This window comes from Loxodonta africana, chromosome 18 (genome assembly GCF_030014295.1).
Source record: "Loxodonta africana isolate mLoxAfr1 chromosome 18, mLoxAfr1.hap2, whole genome shotgun sequence".
Taxonomy (NCBI): Eukaryota; Metazoa; Chordata; class Mammalia; order Proboscidea; family Elephantidae; genus Loxodonta; species Loxodonta africana.
In genome coordinates this window covers 34,357,226-34,371,150 of record NC_087359.1, presented here as the reverse complement: position 1 = coordinate 34,371,150, position 13,925 = coordinate 34,357,226, and the positions used below count along the sequence as shown (strand labels likewise).

The 13,925-nt window shown below is 52.1% G+C and overlaps 1 protein-coding gene across 5 annotated transcripts in view; it reads right to left on the bottom strand.

Moving 5' to 3' along the window:
- ACLY (ATP citrate lyase) overlaps positions 1-13,925 on the bottom strand; it is a 37,572-nt gene that overhangs the window by 22,478 nt on the left and 1,169 nt on the right. For 2 of the 5 annotated variants that reach the window (XM_023553693.2, XM_023553694.2), the window contains exons 2-10: positions 10,546-10,730; positions 9,263-9,385; positions 6,769-6,831; positions 6,070-6,260; positions 5,526-5,605; positions 4,230-4,360; positions 3,329-3,447; positions 2,098-2,234; positions 1,156-1,217 (exon numbers count right to left, since the gene is read on the bottom strand). In XM_023553693.2, the coding sequence (XP_023409461.2) occupies positions 1,156-1,217; positions 2,098-2,234; positions 3,329-3,447; positions 4,230-4,360; positions 5,526-5,605; positions 6,070-6,260; positions 6,769-6,831; positions 9,263-9,385; positions 10,546-10,704 (1,065 nt within the window). In that variant the 5' untranslated portion in view covers positions 10,705-10,730. Of the gene's footprint in view, positions 1-1,155; positions 1,218-2,097; positions 2,235-3,328; positions 3,448-4,229; positions 4,361-5,525; positions 5,606-6,069; positions 6,261-6,768; positions 6,832-9,262; positions 9,386-10,545; positions 10,731-10,802; positions 12,427-13,925 lie in introns of those variants that run through there. The other 3 variants (XM_010594454.3, XM_003414230.4, XM_023553692.2) reach the window with 3 other exon arrangements.

The window sequence follows — 13,925 nt, the reverse complement described above, 5'->3', positions numbered from 1 at the left end:
GTCAATGTTCTACAAAAGTTTCTTCAAGTGATTTAGGGAACAGCCCTTGCAATGGATACAAAAGAAGAGCTTGGAAAGGTGTGTATTGGTTCTGTCTCTCCAGAGAAAGGGCTGGTTTGCTGAGATTTGTCACCCAAAGTATTTCTCTTGAGGCTCTACACACAGTTCCTGTTTCAGGAACTCTATCAACGGCGCTCCCTTTGACTATAAGGTTGCTTAGAAATTAAAACAAAGCCATAGCATTTCACCTGTTTCAGATTTGTCTGTTGAATCGGGGACAGTTATAAAGGCTCTTTCAGGGAGGACCAATGAGGCCTAAGAAACCCTGCTTGCATAGTGGTTAAGAGCTACAGCTGCTGACCAAAAGGCTGGCAGTTCAAACCCACCAGGCACTCCCTGGGAACCCTATGGAGCAGTTTTACTCTGTCCTATAGAGTCGCTATGAGTCAGAATTGACTCGATGGCAACGGGTTGGATGAGGCCTAGTCCCCTCTTCCTGAAAGAGCAAAGTTTTGAGGCTGACACTTACTTACTTATGATCCTCAAAATGTATATGGAATTACCAGATGCTGGCACGCTCTTCGACAGCCTCACTGAGCATCTGACAGTACAGAATATTAAGGGGCCTCCTGAGGAGGCTACTTTGAAGGGAATGGCTCTTGAGACATGCTAGCTCTGTTACCCTTGACAAATGACAGTCACGTTTTCTATAAACCACGTGCCCATATCTGTGATTCAGGAGCCCCAGAGCATCAAAACACTTTCCTCGTCCTACCTTTCAGAGAAGGAACTGATGGTTTAGAGAGGACAAAGACTGGGAATTGCAGAGAACCAGGGAGTGTTAGAACAAGGTGCTGAAGAGAGGGTTAATTGAGCCCATTCTCCAAAAACTGGTCCTGAAAGGAGGGACAATGGAAATTCGCCTCTGCCCACACATCCAAATGGGAGAATTACGGTCCAGGGAGCGTCAGCGGCTTGTCCACAGACACACAGCTTCAGACCCAGCTCTCCTGACTCAGTGTTCTCTGTACTTCCTGAGAGGGGCGCCTGGGCTTCCCTGGACCGGGAACTCATGGGGAGTTGCTCTGTCTCAAACCTTGCTGATGAGACCCGTTCCCCACTTCCCCCAACACCGCATCATCTGTGGCTGATTACCTTGAACGTGGCAGCTACGTTGGTGAAGTTTGCGATGCTGCCTCCGATGATGAGGATCTTACCTGAGTTTGGAACAGGGACGTAAAGAATGCATTAGAAAGGTGCACCTGAGCATCTTATCAGAAATCTAACTGAGGGAGTTATTAGTTCTCTCTCCCCTCAGTGAGGGCCCCCCAACTCTTCGGAGCTTTCAGGGCAGAGGCAGGGAGTGAGCAGGATGGTCTGAGGCCCGTTCAGCCTTATCTACTCAACTCTCCATCACCTGCACCACCGAGCAGGCAGTGAATCCAAACCCAGAGAACCGCTCCATCTTTCCTAGCTGGCATCCAGAACTCCAGCTGGATTTCTGGGTGCCTCTGGCTGGACTCTCTATCTGCTTCAAGGGAACAGGAATTGGTATGTGGCCCTAAAACACTGGACAGGTGGCAAAGGGAGGCTGGGAATCACACCAACCAAAAACACCAAGCCTGTTGCTGTGGAGTTCACTCTGACTCATAGCGATCCTACAGGACAGAGTAGAACTGCCCCATAGGGTTTCCAAGGAGCGCCTGTTGGATTTGAACTGTCAACCTCTTGGTTGGCAGCCATAGCTTGCCGTAGCTTTTAACCACTGCACCAGCAGGGGTCTGGGAATCCCACAGCCCAGGCAATAAATATGTAAGTGCGTCATGAAGAACTGAGTTTACAGAGACCAGAGTAAGAGCACACCACCGCCTCCTCCACGCTCGCACTTTGAGCTTTACGCACACATGGCCCCTTGCCCTTTCAGAATCCCCGTCTTCAGAGATGCTGTCACTGCCCATTGTGCAGTCAAGGAAGCTGAGGTCCAGCAGTTAAGTGATTAGCCCAAGGCTGCAAGGGATCAGGAGCACAGGCTCAGAGGCTCCTAGTACAAAGCTGTTCCCACTGCACCCCACTGAGGAGGGGGTGTATGTGTCTCACCATCTGGGTGTTTCTCACGGGTCATGAGGGACAGGATCGTCTTGGCATAGTCATAGGTCTGCTGCTCACTGGGGGCACCAGAGTACTCTCCATAGTTCGCCAGCTCATTGACGCCCCCCAGGTCGCAGATAGTGTCACTGCAAAGGAGACACCAAAGTCAGTGCTGGCTCCGAATCTCAGGGCAGAGAGTGGCAGCCTGGTGCCTGGGAGGACATGCAGATCCCCCGAAACGCTAAAGTCAGCCTGTGAAACTGCCCTCACAGGGCTCCAGCCCTCAACACACGCAAGTCACACTAGAAGACTACTTGCTCCATCAGGCTTCGCCGGGCAGTGCACTCTGTAACCCCATGTGACCACAGGGCACCCAACCAGACAAAAACAAACAACCAGTTGCTGTCAAATAGATTCTGACACGTGGCGACCCCACGTATGCAGAGTAGACCTGTACTCCACAGGGGCTTCAAGGCTGTGACCTTTTGGAAGCAGACTGCTAGGCCTTTGGGTTTTAACTTTTAGGCTTTAACTGTTGGTACCATCATGCGGCTCTGGACCAGACAGTGGCGGGTAAAATGCACAGTGAACACCTCCCCACGGCAAAGACAGGAAATACTGCACAGTCCAGAAGTCCCTGGCAGTCTGCCCAATAAAGAAGGAAAGGTACAGTGCGGCCAGAGGAAGGAGCCCACTGCATCATGGGAGGGAACGTGGTGGGCTATACGCCTAGAAAAGAGCCGTCATCTGCTGTGCTCTAAGTAAAAATGCTAACGATTACACAGTGTGCAGAACAGGTATGACCCTATTATTTCTATAAAGTGAAAGATGTGAAAATACATCATTACAGGCATTAAAACGCCTAGAAGGGCATAACCACCATGGTGACCTGGTTGGATGAAGGGTGGGGAAAAGGTCCAGGGAACTTTCACTGTCTAGTCCATTTTCTTTATTTGCTCTGCCTTCACTTTGAGCACGTTATCACTAATTATAAGAACTGAAGAAAACAGAAAAGGTTGCAGAAGCCACAGGGTCCAGGGCTGGCCTTCAGCAGAGTTCCTCAGCTGAGGGCCGCTGCTCTCATTTGCTACACTACCTCCTACTCCTCTCCAGGTGAGAAAATGGAGGCTCCAGAGGTGAAGCCACTTGGTCCAGGCCACATGGACAATGGGTGGGCCCCAGCACATGCGGACCCTGGGTGGACCCGGCTGGCATCCCAGCGGCAGCCCCCTCCAGTCACCTGTACACGACAGAGGCGCCACCCCCGGCCACCATGGTCCAGATCCTCCCCTTGGGGTTCAGTAAGGTCAGCTTCAGGCTCGCTCCACTTTTGGCATCCAGGTCTGCAATGTAGGCTTCCTAGGAACCAGAGAGCAACAGGTGGGCCCTTGGGTGGCCCCCTTCACAGATCCCAGGACCCCTCCCCTCTCCCTGGAGGCACACAAAGAGGTCGCTCGATCACCTTAAGGGAGAAGGAGAGGACTATGCAGGGCCCACATGCTGGGGACAAAACATGACGGCATCTTCAAGTACCACAACCACCCACAGCCAGTTACTACCTAGGGACAAACTTCCTGGTGCCTTTCTCTCCTTCCCTCTGCCCAAGTCCTAAGCCTCACTACGTCACTTCACTTCCACCCTGTTCCCCTCACCCCCGCTCCCAACTCTTGGGGGTGCCTCCTCATCACACATCTCCTCCCCTCCCCAGGTGGTACTCTTCTCCCAGCCCTGCCTCCTCCTTTGGCCTGGGTTACTTCACAGAAGGTCTGGTCCTGCTGGGAGAGCTTCTCAGGGGATGGGGTGGGGAGGAGCAATTAAAATTCCCAGCGAGTGGCCAGAGAGAACTACCTTCCCGACAGGATTAGGGGGAGCCACTAGGAATTATCAAGAAGCAACAAATCAAGTTAAGAGCCCAGGGAGGTTGATTGAGAGAGAAGTCTAAAAGGGTTTCTGGCTGGAATTCAGAGGCTGGGTGGACTCCCACCCCCACCGCGCTGGGGTTTTAAGAAAATTAAATGGTTCTTGTCCTTCCTTTCTCTGCCAAGTATACAGCCCACAAGGGGGGCCAAATGCTCCTCTGAGATTAGTCACCCTCCCCCAGGACCTCCTCATTGCCTGTCTCCTCCCCAAACCAGCCCTACCTCTGGATAAGCCTCTCGCCCGAAGGGGGGAGGGAAGTCGATGTCACCCCACTTCACTTTGCAGATATAGTCAGCCGTGGCGTCCACCTTGGCGGCCAAGTCAAGGATGTAGACGCCATCTTTGGTCACAACTGGGAGAGAAGCAGAGGCAATCAGACACCAGCTCTGGACAGAGGCGACCACCAACCCCCAAGACCTTCTTCACCAGACTCCCCCCAAACGCCACTCCCATGGGGTACCACACAGGCCTAATGACCTCCTGAGTTCTACGAAAAACCAGAATGGCTCTATGGAGGCCCAGCTTTCCCAACATTAAAGGAAAAACAAGTTCTGCACAATTGGCTCCCCCTCTCTGATCTCTAGGTGATATGCTGTGGCAATGTTTAAACATCTTTATAAATCACCACACTCTTTGCTTTAAATATCGAACCATTCATCATCTGTGGCCCTGCCACTAAAAAAAAAAAAAAAAAGTGCTTTAGATATATGTTGCTGTTAGAAGCCCCACTAGCTGTGCACATCTGGGTTTCCTGGGGCTCAGCTGGGAAAGCTTCAGTATCAAGTAGAATGGGACACTGTGGGGCACACTGGGCCCCCAGCCAGCAGGACTCATTTACTGCAGCCTCGCTGGGTATCCATCTTCCTTTTCCCCCAGGGCCATTTAGCTAATTAAGTTTAGCACACAGCCATCTGGTCCGTTAGGGGGACTGCATCCTCAGCGGGAAAAGGATTTGATTTCTTGGCTCCCTGGACTTTGCTCTGAGAAGCCGTGCCTAGCATCAGCCTGCACCATTCTCCCCCCACACCAGGGCCTGCCTCCTGCAGAGCCTGAGCAAGCCTGGACCAAGCTCTTCTTAGTGTGGACCAGCTCCTAGCAGGGACACTGTGCCTGGACAGGGAGGAGGGAGGGCTCCCAGGGCACCAGGAGGAAAGAAGGGTCTGAAGGGGCACACCAGTGTAGAGGCAGCCCAACTCCCCGATCTGGTCAGACAGCCTAACCCACTGGCAGGAACAGCAAGGGAGTGCGCAGTCAGATCAAAACCAGAACTTCCCCATCACTAAGCAATTCGAGACCAAGGAAAGAAGATGGAATAGGTTAAAAAGAGGAATAATTGCCTTCTGAGAGCTCGGAAATGGAAGCCTGCAATAAATGAGCAGATTCCTCCACACACACAGAGCTATCTGACCAGTGTTGAACCCACGGGGGCTAATTCTCAGAAGGTCAAGGCCAGGGGTACTATAGCCACTGATTCTAACTGACCCTTGTCCCTTCCCTCCTCCAACAAAGCCAGTTACCAAGGGGGTTGATCTCGAGGTAGGTGAAGTACAGGTCCTCATAGAAATCGAAGAGGCCAGAGATAAAGCTGGCCAGAATTCTAGAAGGGAGAGAGAGGGAGGGAGAGAGCAGTCAATCCACCAGGAAGTGCCTCAGCAGCATAGCACCCCACCTCCCCACAGCCATCTCTCATTGCCACAGACAGCTCCACTTCTTGACACTGCCCTACCAGCCCCTGACTTCTTGCTTTCCTCTGCAAACCCTGCTCCCCAGACGTCATGCGTCAGCCACTGAGGTGGAAAGGAGCTGTCAGGCAGAGCTGGAGAAGGAGGCATCAGACAGACAGGGGCAGGAGGTGAGAGTGGCTGACAGCATGTTTGGGTCTGATTCACGGCCAGCCTCCCCTCTGACCCAGCTCTTCTCCTTTGGACAGGGAGGGGTTGCGCCTGCCAACCCTTCCACCCAGACAGCAAAGGCGGCTCCGCTTCCTCCCGTCCGTGACCAGCACTTCGTTCATCTTCCCCGTTTCCCGGTGCCACCTCCCTGCTGTCCCTTTCACTCAACTCTTTCTTGTCCTCAGGGGCGTGGACCAACAGGTGCTTCTTGATGTCCTCAGGATCCAGCTTCTCGTCCACACCGACACGTAGTTTCTGGGCTTTGGCATCCACGTCGCCCACATCCACACCACCCTCGTGGTGGAAGAGGACGTAGTCCCCTTCTCGAGTGGCATAGATACAGACGTAGAACTCCTCTACCTGGCAGGTAAAGAGACCATTAAGTGGCGAGGAGCACTGAACTGGGGGAGACAGAACCACCTACACCAGGAGAGGTGTAGGTGAAGAGGCCATGAAGTGATGAGGAGCACTGAATTGGCAGAGACGGGGATGCCTCATCTCTAAACCCAGTAGGAAACATTCACCCAGGGGAGACCAGTTCAACACCTTCCCCTTGCGGACAAGGAGACGAAAGGCCACTACCCCAAGGGCTGACAATCCAGAGTGTGAACTCAACTGAAGGGGGAGTCCTGACTTCAAGTCTTTCTCATTCTGGCACTGGGAAGTCCCCTCTGTTACCAGTCCTAATTCCTCCCTGCTGCAAACTAAGCCCTCTCGTTCACTTCTGCTCCGTAGCACCCTCAGGCCCTCAGCGCAGCTTCAGAGACTTGGATCCCTTTGACTGGATTTTTCCTTGCATCATTTTAGGGTCAACAGACACAAAACTCCAGCCGGGAGAAGACCAACCTTGGAGCCGCCTCACACATACCTGACTGTGGGGGACGAAGGGCTCGATCAGAAAGTTCTTGAGAAAGCCTTTGGCCTTGCCGACCTACGGAGAGATCGAGGAAGATGAGGCTGAGAGACAGCATGTCTTACCACTCAGGGTAGGAGGTGGGACTGCCCTCTGTCCCTCCACCCGCCCTCCCGTCAGAGGTGCCACAACACCGGGCAAAGAGAGATTTTCCCAGAAAGCAGGGCGCTGGGGTCACAGACCCATAAGCTCACAAAGTCTTTGTGGACTTTGTGTGTCCTGGCTTTGTGCCAGCCGCAGTCTGACACATACTGACCTCGCACATTCTTTTCTGCCTCCTCTGGGGGGTGACATATGAGCTGTAACACTACCCCCGCCCCAAAAGCACAGAAAGTCATCTCCCTCCCCGCCAGTACAGAAACTGAAGAGCTCAGACAGACCATGGCTACCTGGAGCTCGGCCAGGGAGACCAGAGGACTTAGAACTTGGGGAGGCGACCATTCTGCTTTGTCTGCCTTGCAGTGGGCACGGTGACCCAGCCAAGGCATGGGGCACAGCAGGGAGGAGGAGAGGAGAGGCAAAGCTTGATGCGGAAAACAATTCTACCCAGCCTTTCCCAGCTGAGGACAGCAGGCCTGCCGAGCTAATCAGTTTGAGTGGGTCCCTGGCGGCTGGCAGCTGAGGTGAGACAGTCCTCATCCCAATACACCCCGAACCCTCCACCCAGCCAGCATGTCACTGCTGAGTCAGAGGCCAGACAGTGATCCATCAGAGGTAATGAGCCGCTCCTGCCAGCCTGACACTGCTGCTAGTTCCGATGTCCCCGGTACCCCCCTCCAAGAGCTCGTTGGGGGAAGGGAGAAGGATGGCCTCCCTTGGGACACTGCTCAGCCTCACAAGCCAGCTGTCCTCTCCCCAAAGGCCTGGGAGTTTAAAAGTCAGGATCCTTCTGCCCCCAGACTCTCATGCAATTTCAAGGATCCTTCTTTACCCACGAGGGTTCAGATACAAGGGAATTAACATTAGGGGCTGTTATGGATTGAACTGTGTTTCCCCCTCCCCAAAATAGGTGTTGGAATCCTAACCCCTATACCTTTGGGTAGGAGTCCCTGGATGGTGCAAATGGTTAAGAGCTCAACTACAAGCAGAAACGTTGGTGGTTCAAACCCACACAGAGGCACCTCAGAAGACAGGCCTGGCGATCTGCTTCCAAAAGGTCACAGCCTTGAAAACCCATGGGGCAGTTCTACTCTGCACACATGGGGTCGCCGAGAGTCAGAATCAACTTGATGGCAACTAACAACATTCCTTTGGGTACAATCTAATTTAACACTATGTAATCGCCTTCCATAACGTAATCTAATGTAATGGAATCAATCAGTTGAGGTCATAGCCGTGTAGGGCAGATCCTAAATCTAATTACTTTTGAGTTATATGAAGACCAGCATAGATGCAGAGCAAGCTGGCAGACACTGGGGAAGACAGCGGCCATGTGAGAACCACCAAAAAACCAAGGAATACCTGGGCATCTCAACAAGGCAGGAACTGACACAGCTGAAACCCTAATTTGGACTTTTAGCCTCCAGAACTGTGAGAAAATAAATGTCTGTTCCTTAATGCCACCCACTTGTGGCATTTGTGTTAAAGAAGCACTAGGTAACTAAGACATGGCTGCTTTGGGGAAGCCCATTTAAGGAGGATGATGTCGCCTTCGCCACCTTCATCCCTACTTCCAAGTCAGCCAAGGGAGAGCACAGCCCCAGTCCCTTCAGAGCCACGTGTGCAAAGCCAGGTGTGAACGGCACATCCTACCCAAGCTAAGCCAAGGCCCAGCCACCATGCCCTGCCCCCAGTTCTGGAGCTCCCTTTGGGGTAAGGAGGAGGAGAAGAAATGCGATTTTATTTCCAAGTAGCTCTCAGCCTTCTTAGACCAGATTTCACTTTAGGTCTCCCATTTACATAGCTGAAATTAATCAAGGAGCTGGGAGAAGCCAAGACCTGAATTTACTCTTCAGCATGTTAACTATCTCACCCTAGGTTCTTGGCTCAATAACGTCTCTCTGTCTAAGCAATGCTGTATCTCCCCTTTCCATCTTTTCTCACCCACTCTTTTAAGCATGCACAGCAACACAAGCCACCATAACCCTTTCCGGAAATTGGAAATTAAGGAGTGCCCGGAGCAATCAGAGTTGAATCTCCATGATCATTAAAAAAGCAGACCGTTTCAACCTGGCTCTCCAATTGTATTGGGGTTACTTTTCCAGCACATCTTGCCCAAGCTGACAACAAGGGGATTTTGGATTCCCTGATGGAGTAGTCGGGAATAAATACCACGACTGGCCCTGCTGCCCAAGGCACTTGGGTGGGTCAGCTCCACAGGACTTCTGCCTTTCCCAGATTGCAATACGACTGGTTTGTGGGGGTGGTAAACAGGGCTGCTGATCCGGAAGTGACCATGTTCGCTTCTGTTACCACAGCATATCAACCCCAACCCTCTACTCAGACTCACCGTGGCCTCCTGTCCCAGCCGTGGCTTGAGCCAGGACTTGACCCCATCCAGAGTCAGGTTGACCCCCACTAGCCCCAGCTTTCCACGCCGTTTGATCAGCTGGTCTGGCTTGACCACCAGGCTCTGGAAGAGGGAGGAGGTGGGTTTGTATTTATACCAGGGAAGGACAAGGCAGAGTAAGAGGTGGCAGTTTAGGCACCCAAAACATCTAAGACAGCCTGGTGGTTTCCAATCCACCCTGCTCCCAAAACCAAACTTCCCTCATCTATCCCAGCCCACATCTTTCTTTAGACTCCTAGCAATCTAGAACCACCCATGTCCAGGACAGAGCCTGGCGGAATAGGTGCTTAGCGAATACCTGCTGAATAAATAAGTGGCTTGCTACCTTTCCCTAAGTCGTGTATTAGCTTCTTCATTAAATTATAAATGCTTCAGAATACAGACCGGGGCCTATGCACCAAAAAGGCAGAACAGAGAAACAGAGCCTGGGGATTGCAAAGGACCTTAGAGGTCACCTGGTCAACCCTGCTCTGTGCTTGAATCCTGCCCAACAAGCAGCCACTGTTCATATGCCTCTTGGACCAGGAAATCCACTACCACCTGAAGCAGCCCCATTTATGCTTGGGCTGCCTCATAGCGGGTGGGAACCTGCATCCCTGAAACCACCACCATCCACCATCAATTCTAGCCCTGCTTTGGCCAGGCCAAAGAAGACAAATGGCTTCCCAACAATGGCCCTGCAATGATCTGATGATAGGAGCCTCTACTCCAGGTGGACATCACAGGGGTCAGCCATTCCTCCAAGAGTATAAAGTCACACTTCCTGATCACCCTGATGCATCCCTGATGTACTGGGCAGGGGATGTGCCTACTTTTTATCGGCCATCCGTCAAGCACGGCAGTACCCTAAGTACTTTCCAGACGTTACTGTTAATCCTCATAGCAAACAAGGTTGAGTGTTAAACCCCACTTGACAGATGGGGAATCAAAAACCAGTGAGGTGAGATGGCATGCCCCAAGTTAAGTGGTTAACAAAAAGAAAGCTGAGATTTGGACTCCAGTTTGTCCTATTCCAAACCCGTGCTGTGTACACCATGCCAGGGTATCTTAACAAGCAGGGCCTGGAGCTGAACACACAACCCTGCTGGGTCTACTGCCTGCTGCCCATTAATGCAGGCAGTCCATGATTATATAACCTGTTCAGACACCTCTAACAAACCCAGCGCTTTCTCAGCCCCAAACCTGGGCCTGGAAGAAGGGCCCAGGATGGATGTGGGGCTCACCTGGCTGAGCAGCCAGGGGTGGTCCTGCAGCAAGCGGGCCCAATCTGTGTCAGGGGTGACCCGGGCATACTTGAACCGGTTCTGGATGGCTGAGGTGGTGCAGATGTACTTGTAAAGGAGTTCTTTGCCCGTTTGCTCTGAAATCGCCTTGGCTGACATGGCTGCAGAGGGTCCTGCTCTACCTGCTGGGGTGAGAGGAGCTGGTCAGAAGGGGCTAGGGAAATGGAGGCCCATTTTCCCCAGCAGGGCAGACCCACTTCCAGGTGCCCCGCAGATGATAAAACCAGATCCCAGCTCTTCTCAAGAGGGAGGAAAAGGGCAGGCCCAGCAGGAAGGATGGAAGGGAGATCTCAAATAGCACTCTCGCCAGCACAGAAGGGCCTGGAGATGATGGGTGGAGATGGTGGAGAGATGGTAAAGCAAAACAAAGGTGGCATTTTCCCTGGGACTCTTGGCCACAACCCTGTCTCTACTCCCTCTACACAAACTAGCTCACTCATAACCACATTCATCCTGGAACGAAGGCAGTTGGACAGGAGACCAGGAATACCACTGGTGTGGCCCCAAATCCAAGTGCTAGTGCCACAAAGACACTGACACACACCCTTCAGTTCTCTGACCTGTGGGGAACACAGCTGGAATTGCACAATGCTGGCCTTACTCCCCCGCTCCACGTCTCCCCCAACCCAGACTCTGATCTCCCCAACATCCAGACTCACGCATAAACACACACTGACACACTCCACCAGGCCAAGAGCCAGGCCAGCAAGTTTACTTAGCCTCAGGCCAGAGTAAGGCCCCAGGCCCTGGTGAGGTAGGGAGGAAAGGGGAAGAAGCCCCTCAAAGTCCATCTCTCCCAGGAGCTAGATTCCCACCCTGGAATACAGACCAGACACAGGGCGGGGGACACTGTGACCTCCAGCACATCCCATCTGCCTGCTGAGTCATCCAGTTGCTAATTTAGAGCAAAACCCACTAAGCAAAACAGAGGCCTTTCTGGGGACCACCCTGTACTGGTCACTTGTATCTGAGCCAGAACTATGGTAGGGGGCAGAACTTATCCTTAACCATATGTATACAGAAGCTTGTCTGTACATACGTATACAAACATATGTATATAAAAGCCCTGTGAAGCACACGTAGATTCATAACCCCATTTCTAAGATGAGGAACAGAAGCTCAGAGAGGATAAAATAATTTTCCCAAGAAGCCCAACTAATTAAGCAGAGGACCCAAAACCAGAACCCAAAACCTCTTACTCCTGGTCCCCAAAGAGAAGAGACTGTTCCTCTAAGAACCAGGCCCAAGTCCTCCCTCCACCTCAGAGAAAGGTCTTTGATGACAATTTCTTCACCTTCCCTCCCCACCACCTTGCCCTAAGACACCCATTCTCCCATAAGGTACCCTGAGGAACAAGTCAGGGGGAACAAGAGAGAGAAGGGAGATGGGAAGGGAAACCAAGTCAATTCACGCCAAAAGCTTGAATTGAAGCTGTTGAATTTGCTGGGGGGAAAAAAGGCTAAGTGCTAATAAAGGTGGTTGGTGACAAGGAGTGGGCTGCTTTACTCACAGAGGGAGATGGGTCTCCATTCCCAGCTCAGGCAAGGTCCACATTCAAGGGCCACTTTACACCTCCCCCTGCCCAGTAGGTCAGGCTGGACTTCATGTTCTAATCCTGCCTTGGCAGCTCCCTCAGCTAGTCTCAAACTCAGCGCAATGGGCACATTCAGCCCAGTGTCTGGCCCAAAGTAGGGGAGCTGGGAAGGGGCTCAGAGGAGCTGTTCCCTTCTCTGGCCTTCCCCTGGGATGATTCCGGCTCCTTCTCAACATGAGTTTCCAAAGGAGATGCCCCATCCAGCCCCAGTGCCCCACAGTCCTCGACTCCCCACCCACTCCAGTTCCATATCCCAATCTTCTTGACTCATACCAGAAAAACTGGTCCTGAAATTGGATGTGCACACATCCCCCCTCCCGAATAGAGTACAGCCCAGGGCAGGAGAGGAGGAGGGGCAGCCGTTGACCACCCTCAGCAGTGCAGACCCTTCTAGCACATGGGATCACAAACTCCAGGAGAAAGAAAGCCCCTCAGCTGGGCCTCCCCAGAAAAAAGCAGTCGGACACTTCCATCCTGGCATCTCCCAAAACAGACACAAGACTCAGCTTTGGAAAGGACAAGTGAGAGAAAAGGGACCTTCTGCAGCTGGAAAAAAAAATCAGAATTTTCTTGAGCCCCAGATCAAATCTCAAATCTGAGAGCCCATCTCCAAAGAGCCTTTGGAAGGGGGAAGGGGAGAAGATATACAGGGAGATGATACAGGATAGATGAAAAGATCTGCCAGTTTACCAAAACAAGATTTGCCACCAGAGCACTTCGGCTTAGGCCCTCTCCAGGGAGAGACAAAGAATTTAAGTGATAGAATTAAAAAAATGGGACAGAGACCCTGGCCTCTGCATATTCACCAATGCGGGGTGATAGGGAACTGGCTCACAAATCCAGAGAGGAGACTAGGTGGACACAAGTCACAACTTAATCACTCAGAGGGGTCTTGAAATGTCTCTAGGACAATGGCCTCAGGCTCTTCTGAGCATATGAAGAAAGCTATGGCCCAGAAAAATGGGCACATACCCACTCGTGCATATAATTTCAAAGTGTTCACCTGTGACTATGATCTGATGGCCCACGGAACACCAGTTAAGAACATCTGCTCTAGTGACAGCAGGACCCAAGTTAAAGTGTACACCAACCTGGGTTTGTGAAGCCACCAAAGTCTCAGGCTGCCTTCCAGGAGCTGAACGTGCTGTCAAGCCAGTAATAGATGGCTTCAGGGCAAAGCTAAGACCGTGAGGGTCCACTTTTGGACACCAGAACTGTTACCTGGTAACAGATAAATTTCTAGACCATTTAGGGGAAATCATGCCAAGGAAGCCCGAACACACACATGCACACTCACTTACTGTTCAAGGGAGAGAGACCTTACGAGCTGAATGAGGTCTTTTCTGCAGACAGGGTGAGTGACCCAGGACTGACTTCACCCACAGCAACCATAGGGAGCAGAAGCAGCCCGCAGGGAAGGCTGAATGAAAGAAACCTGTTGGCCAGGAAGGCATCCCTGGGACACAATCAGTGGGGTGGATGTACCAGGGCTGCTACTTAGGGTCTCTCTATGGGAGGACCAAAAATTACTCACTTTAAGATTAGTATCTGCAGGATTTTTTTTTTTTTTCCCCAAAAGACAGGCAATCCCTGGAGTAAAGGAGAGGGGTGGAATTCTGTGAGTGACCCCTACTGAAACAAGCATAGTACCAGAATGGGGGCAGAGACACCAGCTGCCCAGTGTCTGAGGCTCTTCCCATCACTGCCCCCCAAGCTGTTTAGGAAG